At 40.4% G+C, this 17,215-nt stretch overlaps 2 protein-coding genes across 2 annotated transcripts in view; both read left to right on the forward strand.

The window, feature by feature from the left end:
* The window catches only part of LOC137294654 (ral GTPase-activating protein subunit beta-like), a 374,261-nt gene that overhangs the window by 342,966 nt on the left and 14,080 nt on the right, over positions 1 to 17,215 (forward strand). The window lies entirely within an intron of this gene.
* The window catches only part of LOC137295284 (mucin-5AC-like), a 70,096-nt gene that overhangs the window by 1,662 nt on the left and 51,219 nt on the right, over positions 1 to 17,215 (forward strand). Inside the window, exons 2-3 of the mRNA XM_067826598.1 lie at positions 9,990 to 10,184; positions 10,652 to 11,611. Coding sequence (XP_067682699.1) covers positions 9,990 to 10,184; positions 10,652 to 11,611 — 1,155 coding nt within the window. The remainder of the gene's footprint in view (positions 1 to 9,989; positions 10,185 to 10,651; positions 11,612 to 17,215) is intronic.

The raw sequence follows: 17,215 nt of genomic DNA on the forward strand, positions 1-17,215 counted from the left end.
CTTGCGTCACAGGCGTGAAGACCGTACACGCACCCTTGGTTGGATAAGTTTGTCCGCCCAAATTGTCAAAAAACGATTCCGTGAAGTGGGGATTCGACCAGGAAGGCCAGTTGTCGCCCCTGTTTTGAGAGACTTTCAACAGCACAATATCCTGTGGTGGTGTCGTTGAGTCCAGAACTGGTACGTTAGAAACTGGAGGCGAGTGTGGTTCAGTGATGTATCATTTCTTCTTTACGGGCGAGATGGAAGAGAGAAAGGAACCTTTGGCCTCTGATTGCATCCGACAGGTTAACAGACTGATGGAGGGTGTGGTACGGTGTGGGGTGAGATATCAAGCACACAAAGATCTGATTTTGTGGTGGTTCATGGAAATTTGATTGCAAATCGGGAGAAGTCCCTGCACTTCACATGCTTCCGATTATGAACCGACAGAGTGAGTTGTTCCAGAATGACAATGTCACTTCACATATCTGACACGTCATGGTGCGCTACCATGTCAGTTCTAACGTCAGTGTCTTGCTATAGCCTTCCCGATCACCGGATCTAAACCTGATAGAGCACGCCTGTGGAAGGAATGTGACTGACGTGTCAGTCAACTTCAAAACACGCCTGAAACACTTCAACAACTGGCTATCACAGTACAGGAAGAGTAGGGAAGAATTCGTCGTTGTATCCAGTCTGCCGAGACGATGTCGAGCAGTAATTGCCTCCAATGGTGGCCATACAAAGTAATGACTTTGACGTCAGATTGTCATCCTCGATATTCTCCAGGGTATACGTTACAGGAAATCCCCTCTTTTCTCTGGATGCATATATGGTTTGGCCAGATAGTTTTATTACCTCCTTTAGCTGGCTCCGCATTTTCACAGTAGCCAATCAGCTAAGCCGCCGTTACGACCAAGCTTGATCGTGTTAACCACAGGCAAACTGTAGGGCAAATGGGGTTGCGCAGCAGAGAGAATATGACATGTCTTCTTATAAGCGAGCGAAGCGAGCAAAGGTTGGCAACGTACTTTCCTCGCTTCGGATCGAAAAATATTTTTCATGTCAAAATAAAATATCGCCAGCATCAAAGGTACACAGGTAACACTTATTGTAAACAAAGGTTGTTTCGTAACACATATTCTGGCATTTTGGGCGAATGAAGCAGGGGAGGTAATTGTAAGTGTCCCATATGGAATAATATCATCCTTCACTCCAGTGTACCGGAAGCTGGAAGGGGAAATGGAGGCGAAGAACGGTCTGAATACCACGAGTTGCGCTAAAAATGTTGAATAAACATATTTCACGTGAGTAATTGTTTACCATAGGGTTGGAAATATGAGAGAGAAATGGGTGTCTACCTTTGATGGTAACGATATTTTATTTTGACATGAAAAATATTTTCCGAACCGAAGCGAGGAAAGTAGTTGCCAGCCTTTACATGCTTCGCTCGCATTTAATAAGACGTGTCATTTTCTCTATGCTGCGCAAACCCATTTGTGCTACAGTTTGCCTGTGTGTCAACCAAGACAGCCGCGAAGGTTTGCTCGCAGCACGTCGCAGCGCGTCGCAGCGCGTCGCAGCGCGTCTCAGATTAGGAACAAGCTGACAGGTCGGAACCTTTACAAAACTATATGCTTCTAACTTCACCTTCTACCCCTTTCACAGCACCTGTGCATCATTTTGTTGCTAAGTTTTAATCGGTTTGATAATTGAAAAGGCCCTTATCGCTACGCGTTCCATTCCAACTAAAGAATGAAGATTTTATGGATATCAACTTCTTTATGAGAGAACACAACGTTTCGGAGTTAATGCTTACTCCTTCATCAGGTGATGAAGGAGTAAGCATTAACTCCGAAACGTTGTGTTCTCTCATAAAGAAGTTGATATCCATAAAATCTTCATTCTTATGTATTTACACTTCTAAATGACATTCAAAGACTTGATTCCAACTAAAGTTTAGTCGCCATCAATTCAGTAAAACACGTCTCTGATTTCCAAATACACAAGGTTTATTTGCAAATTATTACACATCCCTGATAACTGAAGAATGTAACATTTAGTTATAAATATGAATTATACGTTTTGATCAGCAGTTCCTCACACACTTCATTTTGTTTTTAAATTCTTACACTATGTTTCTGATGCACATGCATATACGTAATGTACCATACACCGGTTATCCAAACGCCTGTTGCAGCATAAATACCAGTCATCGTAGTTTGAAATAAAACATTTAGCCCTTATAACATGTGTCTATCAGTCAGTTCTGTGAGTCATTATGTATGTTAATTTGTATGTTTATTTATCAGTTTTTTACAAAAGTTTCACTGCGCACCTTAGCGCAATAGCCAGTCCAGAATTTTTAGACTGTGTCATTTAACTGGATGCATAAAAAGTAATCCGTATGATTTGAGAAGTCGAAGCACTTGGATATTGCAACACTGCGCTCCTAGTCCTTGCAAACACTTCGTACTCTGTCGTATAGCGGGCTCTGACAAACGGAAACTTGGAAATCGTGGAGATCTCAGAACTCTTTGTGGTGTCTATTTTCACTTTAACTCGTGAAAATTCTGCTCGGCTGAAAAGAAGATCATTATCGGAATACGTTAATGAGACTTATGTTTCGGCATGAACACCATTTAACCAAGATAAATGGTCATTTACAGAGAATTGTCTCAACAAACAACAGATCATTATGACCACCCAAAAAGGTTTGCGTGTTTGAATTACATGACATATGCTTGAGAGACCATTCAAAATATTACATATTGTTTCAAGCTGACCAAACCTGGGTTAGATGAAGTTATAATGTAAGTCATGCATAGACACTTCCTCCACGGGCTGTACTGGGTCATGTGCCAGTGACTTTCATCAACCGGCTAATTCTTTCCATCTACAGATGATGCAACGCTTTCATCAAAGCCCATGGTAGCCACACACTGTGCTGACTTTCGGGTGTCTCAATGATACCGTTTTGGGTGATTTTGTTTGTGTGAACTATGCGTGTCTTTCCCGATAATGTGTCAACCATAACTGTCAAGTTTCAACTCATTCCTTAATTTTGAGTAAATTTAGGTGTGTGCTTCAAGAAACTGCTATCAGTACGACATTTCATTTGTGGTGCAGTAATCCCATACATGTACCAGTACCGTCTTGTTTCAACATAGACCTATTCAATCACAATAATTATCATCGGAATTGCCAGTAACTAAGCATCACGCTATAGGTGTGGCATCTGGAGCTCTTACCACGTCCCTGATGAATACATCAAACTTGAGTTACCCAACACCCCTTAACCCACAAACCTCACGGCCACATGTAAGTTCATGTATTATTGTTCTGAGTTCGATTCCTGGTAACCTCTGCCCTGTCAAAACGTCGAAAAGTAATCATGTTTGTTATAGTTATATAAATTCCGCAGTAACTGATATACATGCGCCAATGTCGCATTGTTGCATTGTCGCGCTTTGTTAAAATATTGAGTATAGTATGCATTAGAACATGTTAACTAGGAACATGACACAGTCTAAGTAAACTTAGTCTTAGTGTATTTCGTTACACTCCACCACTGAGCCTAACAAACCCTAGTAGAAGGTCGCGTCAGGTAACCTTTCAGCGACCAATGACCGTCCAATCAAACGCGAGACGGTTAAATAGATTTAACCAATCACACAACGGCTACTATTTAGGGATCGGAGGGACCTTCAAGATATTCAGTTCACTCTCCACAAGCAAAAATCCGCATATAACACAGTTATTTGACCGGCATTATATACGCTTTGGGGTTTCTGTTGACATGGCTACCATTAGCTAATATTTCCGCTAGATAACATCCTTGAATGTTGCCCAAAACACTATTTTTCAGCAACTGTTTACTCACCGTTGTCATGGTTGCACATACGCCGTGTGCATCACCCGGAAGCGAGCGCACGCTAAATAGCATTCGGAATCGTTCGGGTACAAACCTTTTCGACATAAAAAGTTAAAAAGATATGTGCGAATGTGCACTTTAGCGATTTGGTTAAGCTATGTTCTGATTGGTCAATCTCAAAGGTTACCTGATGCAACCTCCCATAAGGTTTTGTTAGACTCAGTGGTGGAGTGTAACGAAAAGTACTGAGGATAAGTTTACTTAGACTGGAACGTGACAATAGGACAACGCGACAATGTTCTTCTACGATTCCATAATTTGGGTCTGTGGTTGTATTCTTTGATGAAATGATTAAACACTGAGATAATGACTTGATTGTATGTGATTAACATTTATGTACATAATAGTGTTGAGAGTAGGGGTTTACACGCAATGTACAACAAACTTTGGTTTCAATATGTGTCACATGATAAGTTATGTCTCTCATTGTCATATTATTACATTGTCTCCCTTAATGACATCCTCTAATATGCTAATTTGAAAGGTAAGGGTAATACCTTTTTGGGTGATGGGGAACTAAGACCTAGTACTTAGATTTTGATCTATATATGGATTTAGAAAATTGTCAATTTCACAGTTTCGTGCAAGCGTTTTTCACAATAAGCGTGTGAACATCGTTGAGATAAAAGTGTGGCTGTACATTACGGTGATAGAAACCAGGTATAGGGGTGTTTTAACGTTTCGATCAAACGTGTGTTATGTATGTACCGTGGATTTGCCATGTTGTAACAAGACAGAGCGTTGTGGCAGGGGGTGAGTGAGTGAGTTTAGTTTTACGTCGCACTTAGCAATATTCCAGCTATATGGCGACGGTCTGTAAATAATCGAGTCTGGACCAGACAATCCAGTGATCAACAACATGAGCATCGATTTGCGCAATTGGGAACCGATGACATGTGTCAACCAAGTCAGCTAGTCTGACCACCCGATCCCGTTAGTCGCCTCTTACGACAAGCATAGTCACCTTTTATGGCAAGCATGGGTTGCTGAAGGCCGTTGTGGCAGGAGCCCTTCACCTTTACTTTACCAGTAATAATCAGATTACATTCACGTCATCGACAGACAAATAACGTGGATGGCAGACGCCGGTCTGCTCGATAAAGGGCGATAACTGGCGCACTTGGCCTTGTAGAGCAGCCGGCAGAGAGACAGACAATAGTTTCATTAAGTCTCACTTCATTACACTAAGACACGTGCAACCTACCCACTCAAAAAAAAACAGCAAAAGGAAGCAAATTTAACGAAAGCGTGACAATACGACAACGCGACATTTGTCGCTCAGTCGCATTGTCGCGTTTTGAAAAATAGTTTTCTGTCCATCCAAAGGGATTATGTCAGAGATATTTGAATGAAAATGGTCTTCTTAGGTTTGATGAGCTAAAGCAGAGGTATAAAGTAAGAGGAAACTTCTCAGATCATCATCATTTGTTAAACAACATTCCAGTAAACTGGAGACAACTTTTAGGTAACAGTACTATCTCCTTAAATCAATTAAACATTAACAGTGTATACCAAGATATGATCTCAAATGTTGAAGGTTCAAGGGTATTTTATGATAAATTGATGGAGAACAACAATACTCCTGGGGTGATAGAGTACTGGAATACTGTCTTTGAGCATATAATGTGGAGTAATGTATTCAAATACTACAGAAAATGTACAATGATTGTAAGGTGTCAGATTTCAAATACAGAAGTATTTACAGAATACTTTATACAAGGAAAAACTATTGAAGATGAAACTAGTGGATACTGATACATGTAATCTCTGTAAAAATATCTCAGAAGACATATCGCATGTATTCTTCTACTGTGATTTAGTTCTTTTTTAATCTTTTGGTAAAATGTAGAACAATTTCTAAATAACCACCTCCAGTGTAATGTCTCTTTTACAAAATTCACCATCATGTTTGGAAAATATTAAAACAATAAAATACTAAATCATATTTAACTTCTAGCCCAAAGATTCATTTATGTTTCAAATGTTAAACAACATGCACCCTGTTTGAAACATTTCTTAGACTACATTTACAACCGAAAAGTATATAGCCAGGGAATACAATAGATTAGATCACTTTATAGGGAAGTGGAAACATGATTGCACAATGCCATTTAGAAAGTTGTCAAACGCAACACATGTCATATTTTGTGAAAGTCGTGGTGGCTCTGCAGGCTAGGCGGTTGACTTTGTGTGCTGGCGATTAGGTGCCTAACTCTGGGGGTGCGGGTTCGAATACCGGATGGGACTCAACCGAAAGGTACTAGAATTTGTACTTTACTATGAAACAGAAATCCCAAATGACATATGCTGCAAGTGAAAACATTTATCGGCTGTTCTATGTTCTGTCTTCTGTTCTATGTGAGCAATGAAGCGCTCTTATAATATAACACCCAATCTCTTCCCAACATATTTCTGTAACGTGTTTTTGTAACCTTATTTTTTAATCATTTATCATCTATAGAAACTGTCACGATAATCTATGTTTCTATATGCATATGCATGTGTATCTATATACTTCAGAGATGTGATATGTATTGTCTTGCCATGTGTAACGTATCACATACATACACACACACACACACATACACATACACACACACACACACACACACATAATTGTCGACTGTAACAAAAAGGGATCAAAACAGAGAAGTCAACTAAATGCACATGTAGTTAGCATGAAATTCACGTGCTGACTCAGATGCATGCTTTTCATGCTAAAGTTCATTCTCATTGCTTTCTTATCGACGCATCAAGGCTTTCTGAAAATACCAGATGGCAGATTATTGGTATGCATGAAGCTGGTTTGTGTTGTCGCAGCATTGGGTCCAGATTGAATATCAATCACACTGTCATTAGTCGCCTTGTAAGGAAACATGCGGCGACAGGTTACGTCAAGGATCGTCCACGATCAGGAAGGCCGGGAAAGACCACTCCCCGTGATGACCGTGCCCTAGTTCGCCCAGTGAGACGCAGGCCCATGACCAATGCCAAAGATCTCGGAGAACAACGGAACAACGGGTTCGTCTCTCAGCCAGCACCATTACTCACTGAAAGACACAAGGCTCAACGTTTGCCGTGGTGTAATCAACGGCAAAACCACATGAGCACATGGCGCAGGATCCTTGGTCCGATGAAAGCCGTTTTCTTCTTCGTGTTACTGATGGCCGTTGGCGAGTCTGGAGTAATGAGGCTTATCAACAGCGGATGATCCATGCAACTGAACCCTTTGGCGGTGACTCCGATGACTGTAAGCTGAATCTTATCACCATTCAAGGGACACTCAATGGTCAGAGATACCAACAGGAAGTACTGGAAGCTGCTGTTGTCCCGCATTTTGATAATCACACCGTCGCCAGTCGGCCAGAATTTATGGACGATAATGCTAGGCCCCATCATTCCAGAGCTGTTATCGCATACTTGCAGAACAACACAGTTGAAAGATTACCTCTTCCCGTGAGAAGCCCTAATCTCAAAGCAATTGATCATTTATGGGACCTCCTGGGGCGTCAAGTTCAAGTATGGGATCCACCTGTTCAAAATCTACAGAGATTAGCCCAGGCTCTTCATGACGAATGGCAGAGGATTTCCACCATGACCAGGAGGGTTGCAGCAGTTATCCGTGCGAGGGGAGGATACACCTAACACTGATGTCACCATTACTGCTGGCTTAGGATTGAACAGTGAAATGAAATATGGGATTTACATTAAAAACACGAAATGGTCGTTCTTGGGAAAAAATCTCGCGTAAAATATAATCTGGGTCGACAGTAGACCAAAGCACAAGCTGTAGTGTGTGCACCCTCGACCAGTCTGATTTGGGAAGTGTGTGCACTCTCATCCAAATCTCATCTGGGTTATATGTGCATTCTCGTCCAAGTCAAATCTGGTTAGTATGTGCACCCGACCACACAATTTCAAAGATCATTTCGTAGGAAATAAGTATTTACTACGTCGTTGTTTTTTCTCTTTCCAAATTTTCTTTTAAAAGTACCAGTTACCAAGGACTAGATGCTTTTTATCATTTTCTTTCTTTTTGATCTGGGTACAGTATTTCTTGCACTTTTAACAAGTTAGCATATTTATGATTTATACCAAGTCAAATTACGGAGTCATCTTGTCTGTAAATAAGTTGTTGCAAACGACCAAAATGTGACGAAATTTGCAATGAGAGTATGCATTAAATTCATGTAATTGATAATTGTAATTTAGTTTATATTTCAGACCAGCGAGAGAAGATACAATGTTTGCTACCTCTCTAGAATATATGTATTCTTTTGTTGATATAAAATGGATATCATTTTCTCTCTCTTTTTATTCAAATGATAACGGCTTCTGCATACAATTTCAAATGGGCGTCTGTTTCATTTTCAGTACATTCTAGTAGATCTTGTCACAACTTTTGGACATGTTTCCATTCATATAAAAATGAATGATGGGCTCTACTTCAGCATCACAAAGTGTACAAAGTGGGGATTCTGTAAGTTTGTATTTATATAAATCTTTATTGGTTGCGAGGATCCTATGGAGAAGATGCCAGAAATGGTATAAAATTGCATGTTTTCCACCGATTAAGTGTGATATCTGTGTTCAGTCCCTTCCACTTACTTTGATAAAGCAGTTTTGTTTATAGTTTCCTTGTGGAGAAGCCTGTTTTAAAATATTCTACATCCTTTCTTAGTTCTGAGTAGTTTGTCCAACCTAAGGTTTAAAAGGTAAATCTTCCTGAATATTAATTTTGTGTCCGCTCTGTTTTAAATATGATCCTGTATATTCAAGGAATTTGTTTTAACCCATACTGTTCTAAGAATTCTTTATAAGACACAAATGTATTATCTTTTAGGAAATCGCTTTCATATACTACTGGTTTTCTCACTATTGTCATCTGATCATTTGCCCATATGTACTGTCTGCTGAGACAGTCATTTTCATATTTACTTTGTTCTTGTAATTCAGACCAGGCTTCAAATACATCTTTCTAGAACGGGCTGATGCGTTTGGAATATTTTAATATAATGTGTCTTAAGAAACAATGGCCCCATTTCTGTGGGTTTTTGTTGCCTCACTGGTTGTGAAGCATACAACAGATTATTAAATTTGGAGTCATGTAAGGACAATCCTCTGATCCATGGGTATTTTCTGGGATTTAATTGTTTCAAGTATAGCTTGTACTTTTACAGTATTTTCTTGATATGCTTTGTTATTAAACAGCGTTATTCTATCAGGTTTACCTTTCCAAATAAGGGAGAAACATTTCTTATGAAGATTCACTATCGTTTCTAATTTAGTGTTTGTCATCAAGAGATGATTAAGTGCTGGTAAAATCAAGCTCTTTAGAATAGTTATTCTTCCTAAAGGTGTATGGTCTCTAATAACGTTTCAATTTTTATTTTATTTTATCGATATAATTTTCCCCCACCGTTTCTGCTTTATTACTTTGAAATAGAACTTCTAGAAGTACAAAGGGTTTTTGAGTCCAGTCAAGGTTGTTGTTTTCTCGACAGTATTGCAAACTTGAATATTGTTTTGACCCTTTCCATATAACTGTGCTTTTGCCAATAGCTATTTTGAGTCCAGATATGGATGCGTGTGGTTCAAGTACTTGTAATGTTTCCCTAAATGAGCGCCCAGACCCATCTAAAATCATAGTTGTGTCATCCGCAAATGAACTGGAATCGAGGAATCGTCAGTCACCATGTACTCATCTCGTGGATCACCATTGTATTGAATGTTGCAATGTTCCTAAGCTCACATCCCCCAAAATATCGCATACGAAACTCACCCGATCCTACCCTTATTTGGTGTAGTCTTTCTTTTCTTTTCCATTATCAAACTTGCGTGATAGATACAACTTAACACAACGGTTCTTGAAAATTTGGGTCCCAAATTCGCGAAAAAGTAAATGGTACCTTGCTTGATCCTACATTCTAAATAAGCGAATGCTATTCAACGCAGCAATCACAGTGCCTGGACTATATCACGACGACCTGGAAATAATTCAGTCCAGCTGACACATAGTAAAACACTTATGTTCATGCACAATGGTGATGCGATTCTGCATTCTCTCCTTCAGATCCCAGCTGTCGTGAGAAGCCAACGATTACCGACTCAGTTGGCTCAAGAAGTCCTATTGTGAAAGCTGGCGGTGTGGTTGAATACAAGCATTCTTGTCGATTCCAATACGTCAACGCCAATGACGGCACAACGACGTCTACATGCGACAGACAGGGCCATTGGGTTCCAGCCACCATGATCTGCGAGAAAAACGGTTAGTGCTCCAGTTTAGTTATAACCAACATTATAGATTACGAGGTGAGAAATGAATTCGTTGACAGTTCTCCTGACGACAGGGTATTATCCAATATCAGGCTCGTGTGTATGAGAGGTTATAATGAAGCTCTACCATACGACTCTTTCCACATATGTTTTATACGATAAGCTTCGCCTTACTGCCTCAGCATACTATAGTTAACACAACATTGTTCAGACTCTCATACTCGACATGGCTTTCGCCCATCTCAAGATGTGCTTTAAAAGATTATTTTGCGCCGTACCATGTCAATCACACCACTGACCATCATATAGTGTGCATCATAACACTGCCCCGCCATTCGATGTTTGTGATAATATTGCCTAACACTTTGATGCCCAACCGCACCCATTTCTGTCACATTGCCCCATCCATCATAAGATGTTTAATTCTAGAAACACCTTTCAAAACTGTATCTGTTGCAGGCGCGAATACTTCGTCAGGCATCCCCGGTCCGGACGATCTGGGCACTCAGATACCTAACTCACTCAATCTGGTTGCTTCAAAACCAGTGGCTGACTTGATAAGCTACAATAACGGTGGAGCTTTCAAAGCACGGCCAACTTCTCCAACCACTTCTGCAACCACGTCTAAAACAACTTCACGCACAACTTCTGCGACCACTTCTAAAACAACTTCACGCACAACTTCTGCGACCACTTCTAAGACAACTTCGGTCACTACTTCTCCCACCACTTCTAAAACAACTTCACGCACAACTTCTCCAACCACTTCTAAGACAACTTCGGCCACAACTTCACCCACCACTTCTAAAACAACCTCACGCACAACTTCTGCGACCACTTCTGCAACCACTTCACGCACAACTTCTCCCACCACTTCTGCAACCACTTCACGCACAACTTCTCCCACCACTTCTGCGACCACTTCTAAAACAACTTCACGCACAACTTCTGCAACCACTTCTGCAACCACTTCACGCACAACTTCTCCAACCACTTCTGCGACCACTTCTAAAACAACTTCACGCACAACTTCTGCGACCACTTCTGCAACCACTTCACGCACAACTTCTCCCACCACTTCTGCCACCACTTCTAAAACAACTTCACGCACAACTTCTCCCACCACTTCTGCAACCACTTCACGCACAACTTCTGCGACCACTTCTGCAACCACTTCACGCACAACTTCTCCCACCACTTCTGCAACCACTTCTAAAACAACTTCACGCACAACTTCTCCCACCACTTCTGCAACCACTTCTAAAACAACTTCACGCACAACTTCTCCCACCACTTCTGCAACCACTTCTAAAACAACTTCACGCACAACTTCTCCCACCACTTCTGCAACCACTTCTAAAACAACTTCACGCACAACTTCTCCCACCACTTCTGCAACCACTTCTAAAACAACTTCACGCACAACTTCTCCCACCACTTCTGCGACCACTTCTAAAACAACTTCACGCACAACTTCTGCGACCACTTCTAAAACAACTTCACGCACCACTTCTCCCACCACTTCTAAAACAACCTCACGCACAACTTCTCCAACCACTTCTAAAACAACTTCACGCACCACTTCTGCGACCACTTCTGCGACCACTTCTAAAACAACTTCACGCACAACTTCTCGAACCACTTCTAAAACAACTTCACGCACAACTTCTCGTACAACTTCACGCACAACAACGACTACATATTCATTCTGGGGTGGTTGGTAACACAGAGTTTTGTGGACAGAACTCACTAGTTCTTGTTTCTGTAACTTACAATGGCCTTACATAACTTACATAAATTCAGTGTTTGTTTTAACATGATACGGCCATATATTTGGCTTTACTCACGGGCGTCAATCCTAGTTTGGTCTATGTTAAGTAGGTAGGCGTGAAATCATTTCAGTAAATAAACGAACTTCATGTCGAACGTTGAACTATGTTGTCTGTTGATGGTCAAAATTTGATGGTCATACTTGAACATAACCGGGGATTTCATTGCTGTCGGCTATGGTTGCGATTCTCGGGGGAATGTCATAGTGTTTCCAAATCCTGCATTAAATTTACTTTATTTTCTTACTTGCTCACAACTGTCAGAGTAATGTCAAATATTGAGCACGGAAAATGAGTATTTACACCCTTAGCAAAATGAAACGAATATGTGATTTTGAGAATATTGGACTCATGTAGCAACGGCTAAAAGCATGCAAATATACTGTTTCTTTCCAAAACGCGGCACCCGTGGCGAGCCACCTTCTCGTGGTCGGTGCTGGGTAACAATAGGAGCTCGCCAACTAGCTTGTAGACACTGGGGCATATTTAGTTCATCAACCCGTTTGCCGTGGGTTGCGGTCCTGTGTCGGTGGAGGAAGGGATCCTGGTGGTTGAGGACCAGGAACCGTGTTCCTACTGCACAACACACCACTTTGGCCTTGACTTCACCTAGACGGGTGGTTGAATGTGCCCGGTTCAACTAATCGGCTGGGCATGCCAAGCACGGAGCACTGAACCTTTATTGCTCTGTCATTCGTTGGCTTGGTTTTGTGATACACATTATTGATCTATCTTGTAATTTGTATATATGTAATATGATACATGTATTGTCAAATTTGAGAAAATGTACCTAGATGCGGGTGCCAGAAGGTGATGGTTCATGGGCCAAACTGGTAGATCTTTCTATTGTGTGATCTTTCTACTACTTTCTACCGTGTTCCTATTGCACAACACACCACTTTGGCCCTGACTTCACCTGAACGGGTGGTTGAATGTGCCCGGTTCAAATATCGGCTGGGCATGCCAAGCCCTGTACATAGATAATAAATACATTTATCATTGCACAAATATGATTTGGAATTGTTTAAATTTTGGTCTTGACTTTATTGTGTAAAATTTTGTTTTGAAATATGTTGTTCTGAACTCTGTCTTATGCCTAGAAGGCGGCGGCTCATGGGCCAATCTAGTGGATTAATTATTTATAATTCTTCTGCTGGAGTATATCATCCGGGTATCCTTCGTGCTGCAAGTTGGAGACCCACTTGTTGACAGTCTCTACCGATATTCAGTATTGGCCACATGTCCTTGTGATTGAGTTGAGACTTCTGACACCATTAAAGCTGAACCCATTTTGCAGTATCTAAGGGTATTCAAGGTATTGCTGGGGGTGTTAAGAAAATTAGACTAGTCTGATGAGTATTGAAACATTCGTAAGCATTCCAGTCACGGTCTCTGCTCACAACACATCGAACGCAAATAAAAATGTATTTTCAGAGATCGTGATCGATTGTTTGTTGATATGTCGGAATTTCACATAGTGTCAGAAATGAAAGACCAAGGTGTGCTTTATGTAAAGCGCTTTTTAACCCCGAAAAAAAGCAATGAAGCTTTCCAACAAACACCTATCTGTTTTCCTCTTCTCCCCAAATACTTCCAAATCAGTGAAGGCAGGTTACTGTAACATTCAGTTGACACATTCATCTCCCAGCCCGCTCAGGTGTTTTGTGAATGCCAGAAATATGGACACGGTGTAACTACTTGCACATTGTGTGTTGTGTATGCTAACCGTGGCGAGGAGACACACAACAGAAGACTGTCACAGCAATTTAAAAAAATGCACAAACTGCAACAATTCATCGTTTTCTCATCGGTGTCCAATTTGGAAAGCGCAAATGGCGATTAGCAAAATAAAATTTACCCAAGATATCTTTTTCTGAGGCAAAAAGAAAATGGTGAAGAGATCTGACCTTACAGAAAGGTATGCTGAATCTAGCTCTAAAATAACAAAATTATCCACAAGCTGCGAAACTACGTTGACTTGGGTCAGTTGCGACTCTCCACAGATTTTGTACCCTGCTATATCATCTCGGACTGATTAATCACTTCCTGGTACATCAGAGTTCTCTTCTGATCATAAATCATCATCTCAGTGTCATGCTCAGTGTCTCAATCGACAGTTGATAGTCAACAAATTGTTAAAGGTAAACCTAAACCTAAACCTGATGCTTCAAAACAACAAAGAGGCAGAGCCCTAAAAGGGTTACAAAATATAATTCAGTCGTTCAACAAATATGGATCTCTTGAAGACATGGACGTATCTGAAAACGTCCATTCTAGGGCACATAGCTTGTCGCCCTCCAGTAAAGTGTGGGGTAGAAGTCCAATAAATCCCTCAAAAGATAGTTTATTCCAGTAATATTGCACAGTGGAACTGAGAACTAATTTGAATTATTTACAGCTATTAGTCCAAGATTTTACATCTTCAGCGATCTGACTCAAGGAAACATATCTGAAACAGACAGATACATTTGACCTTCGTCGTTTGCATCTCATTGCTTTTCACCTGGGGATGATAGGGCCACTGGAGGTTCGTCCATCCTGGTCAAACAGAACGTTATCAGTAGCCCGGTTTCACCTATTACTAATATGCAGGCTGTTGCAGTGAGAATTACTTTACATGTCGCGTTTTCACTATGCTCTCTCCTCATCTCTTAGTCTTCACATTTCACAAATCCGATCTTCAAGCTCTATATGACCAACCACTCAAACCCTGCATTATCATGGGAGATCAAAATGGCCATAATCCACACTTGGGTGGTGTACATACAAACGCTAAAGGTAACAACTGGAGGATTTTGTTCAGATAATGATTTATGTATTTGGTTCCAACACATATTTACACCCTGGTACACGAGCCTATTCAGTTCTTGTATTGACTTGTCACTCAAAAATTCAGAATTGCTAAATGAATTCCAATGGTCAGTCCATGATGACCTCTGTGGAAGTGACCATTTTCCTACAATACTGAAACCTGTAAGTCCATCAGATGTATATCCATCATCAAGGCGGAATTTCAAAATGGCTAACTGGGCTTTATATGAAACACCGTGTGCTGCAAAACTTAAACCTGAACGATTAATTGACGTTCCTGATGCTATTAAATGTTGGTTTTTAATTCTGATGAACTGAATTCCATGAGCTGATGAGTGTATACCAAACTCCTCGGCAGTTCTACATATCCGGAAACCATGGTTCAATGATGAATGCAGACATGGCAGGAAGGCAAGGAAAAAAGCAGAACATTATTGCCGTCGCACTCCTATGGTGCATAATTTAAATGCATATAGAATTCTAAGTTACTAAAGCGCGACGTACCATTAAACAGAATACAAGCCAGTCTTGGCCAAGTTATCCATCCAAAATAAGTTCTCGGACAGCCATGTGCAAGGTATGGAACATGGTCCAGAAACTTAAAGGTAAAGGTACTAAATCTACTGTCCATCATCTTAAACATGCAGATCAATTACTTACCAATAAATCAGATATTACGATACGACTGCTCAACTGCTCAAGGGCGCATTGTTTTTCCCTCGATCATTGGATGTCCATCACAAACGGCACATACTATTTGCAATCTCAACTCCTTGGGGATCATACAACTCTTGCAGCCTACCAGTTAATGTGGTTTCCCATCCTAGTGAGGTACCCATTCACAGCTGGGTGGACTGGGACAGAAAGTCACAGTACTTTGTCCATGTTTACTGCACGTTGCTGTTCCCACAACTGTGTGGTGGCTGATTTGAGCCATCGCTTTCTCGCCTTACATTTTGGAGGATATACCGCCGGAAGGATCTCATTATAACCATGTTGATACTAACAGTAGCTTAAATATACTGGGGGAGTTTATATTAGACAAGCAATCGGAACTTAGTGACACACATACAGTTTTGTGTGGTGATCTATATTCCCGATCTGGTAATACTAATAACCCTCAACATCCTCAAATGATGATATATTACACAGACACTTTAGATTTCATGAAGATGATGATGTTAATGTTGATAATTGGAACTGCCACTATTCAGTTACAAATTTGACCAGAAACTTTTAGACATATAATTTGCATTTCAGTTGTTTATCGCTAATGGGAGAGTACACGGTGATTTACAAGGGGGATATACATACTGTGCGAATCAAGGTGCTAGTGTCAAGGATTATTATATATACTCGCCTGGTTTCGTCCAGTATATCGGCCTGTTGAATATTGGGGATCGGCATGAGTCTGACCATTTCCCTCTTGAATTAACTTGTACGTTCCCCGGTTTTAATCGTAGCATGAACAATGATAAGGGGTCCTCAAATATTAAACGACTGGCATGGAATGATAATTTTGCAAGTACTTCTTATCGAATGTAAAAGTCAACATAACTTCGTTTGGAGAAATTTTACTTAAAAAATTGATACAGATGTAAATGGGTCCATAAATGACTTTGTAAAGCTTTTGTCGACTTCAGCTAATTGTACGCTTGAAGATGGCAGTCACAAACGACTAGCAAATACTCTGAATACAAATTGTAGAAAAGCGCGAAGCAATTCTCGTAGACATCTTCGGAGATTCAGTCTGACTCGCAGCAATTATGGTGGAATGAAATACTGCGAAAGCAGAATTAAGTACAAAGCTTGTTTTCGGAAATATAAGTCTGATAGGAGAATGCGTCGACAAGAAAGGTTAGAAAAATCTGTTAACAGCCCAGCTGCATGTTGGAAATTTATCCGCCATTTACAAGAAACAAATAAGTCAAGAAACAACATAACTAAAACTCAGTGGTTAAATCATTTCAAAGATGTATATTCAAGTGGTGAGATATTTGACTCGACATTCGACGAGGTAATTAATACTCCAGATTCCAATAATGATTGATATACAGAAGTAGACCAACTTGAGCTGGACAGTCCTATTGCTGAACAGGAAATATTAGAAGCGATCAATCGTCTTAAAAATGGGAAAGCTGCTGGAACTGACGATATCATAACAGAAATGACAAAGTGTGCTAAATTTGAAATTATGCCGTTCCTAAAGAAATGTTTCAATAAGCTGTTTGAAAAAGCGGCCCTGTGGCCACAAACGAACGCTGGTTTTATGGTGGTCAATTGATTAATGTATCTGATCAGTATTCCTACTTAGGATTTTTGTTTTCAAATAGAATGAATTTGACTAAATGTATACAGAACTTAACTTTACGTGAAAAAAGGC

Source organism: Haliotis asinina, chromosome 8 (assembly GCF_037392515.1).
Source record: "Haliotis asinina isolate JCU_RB_2024 chromosome 8, JCU_Hal_asi_v2, whole genome shotgun sequence".
Lineage (NCBI taxonomy): Eukaryota > Metazoa > Mollusca > Gastropoda > Lepetellida > Haliotidae > Haliotis > Haliotis asinina.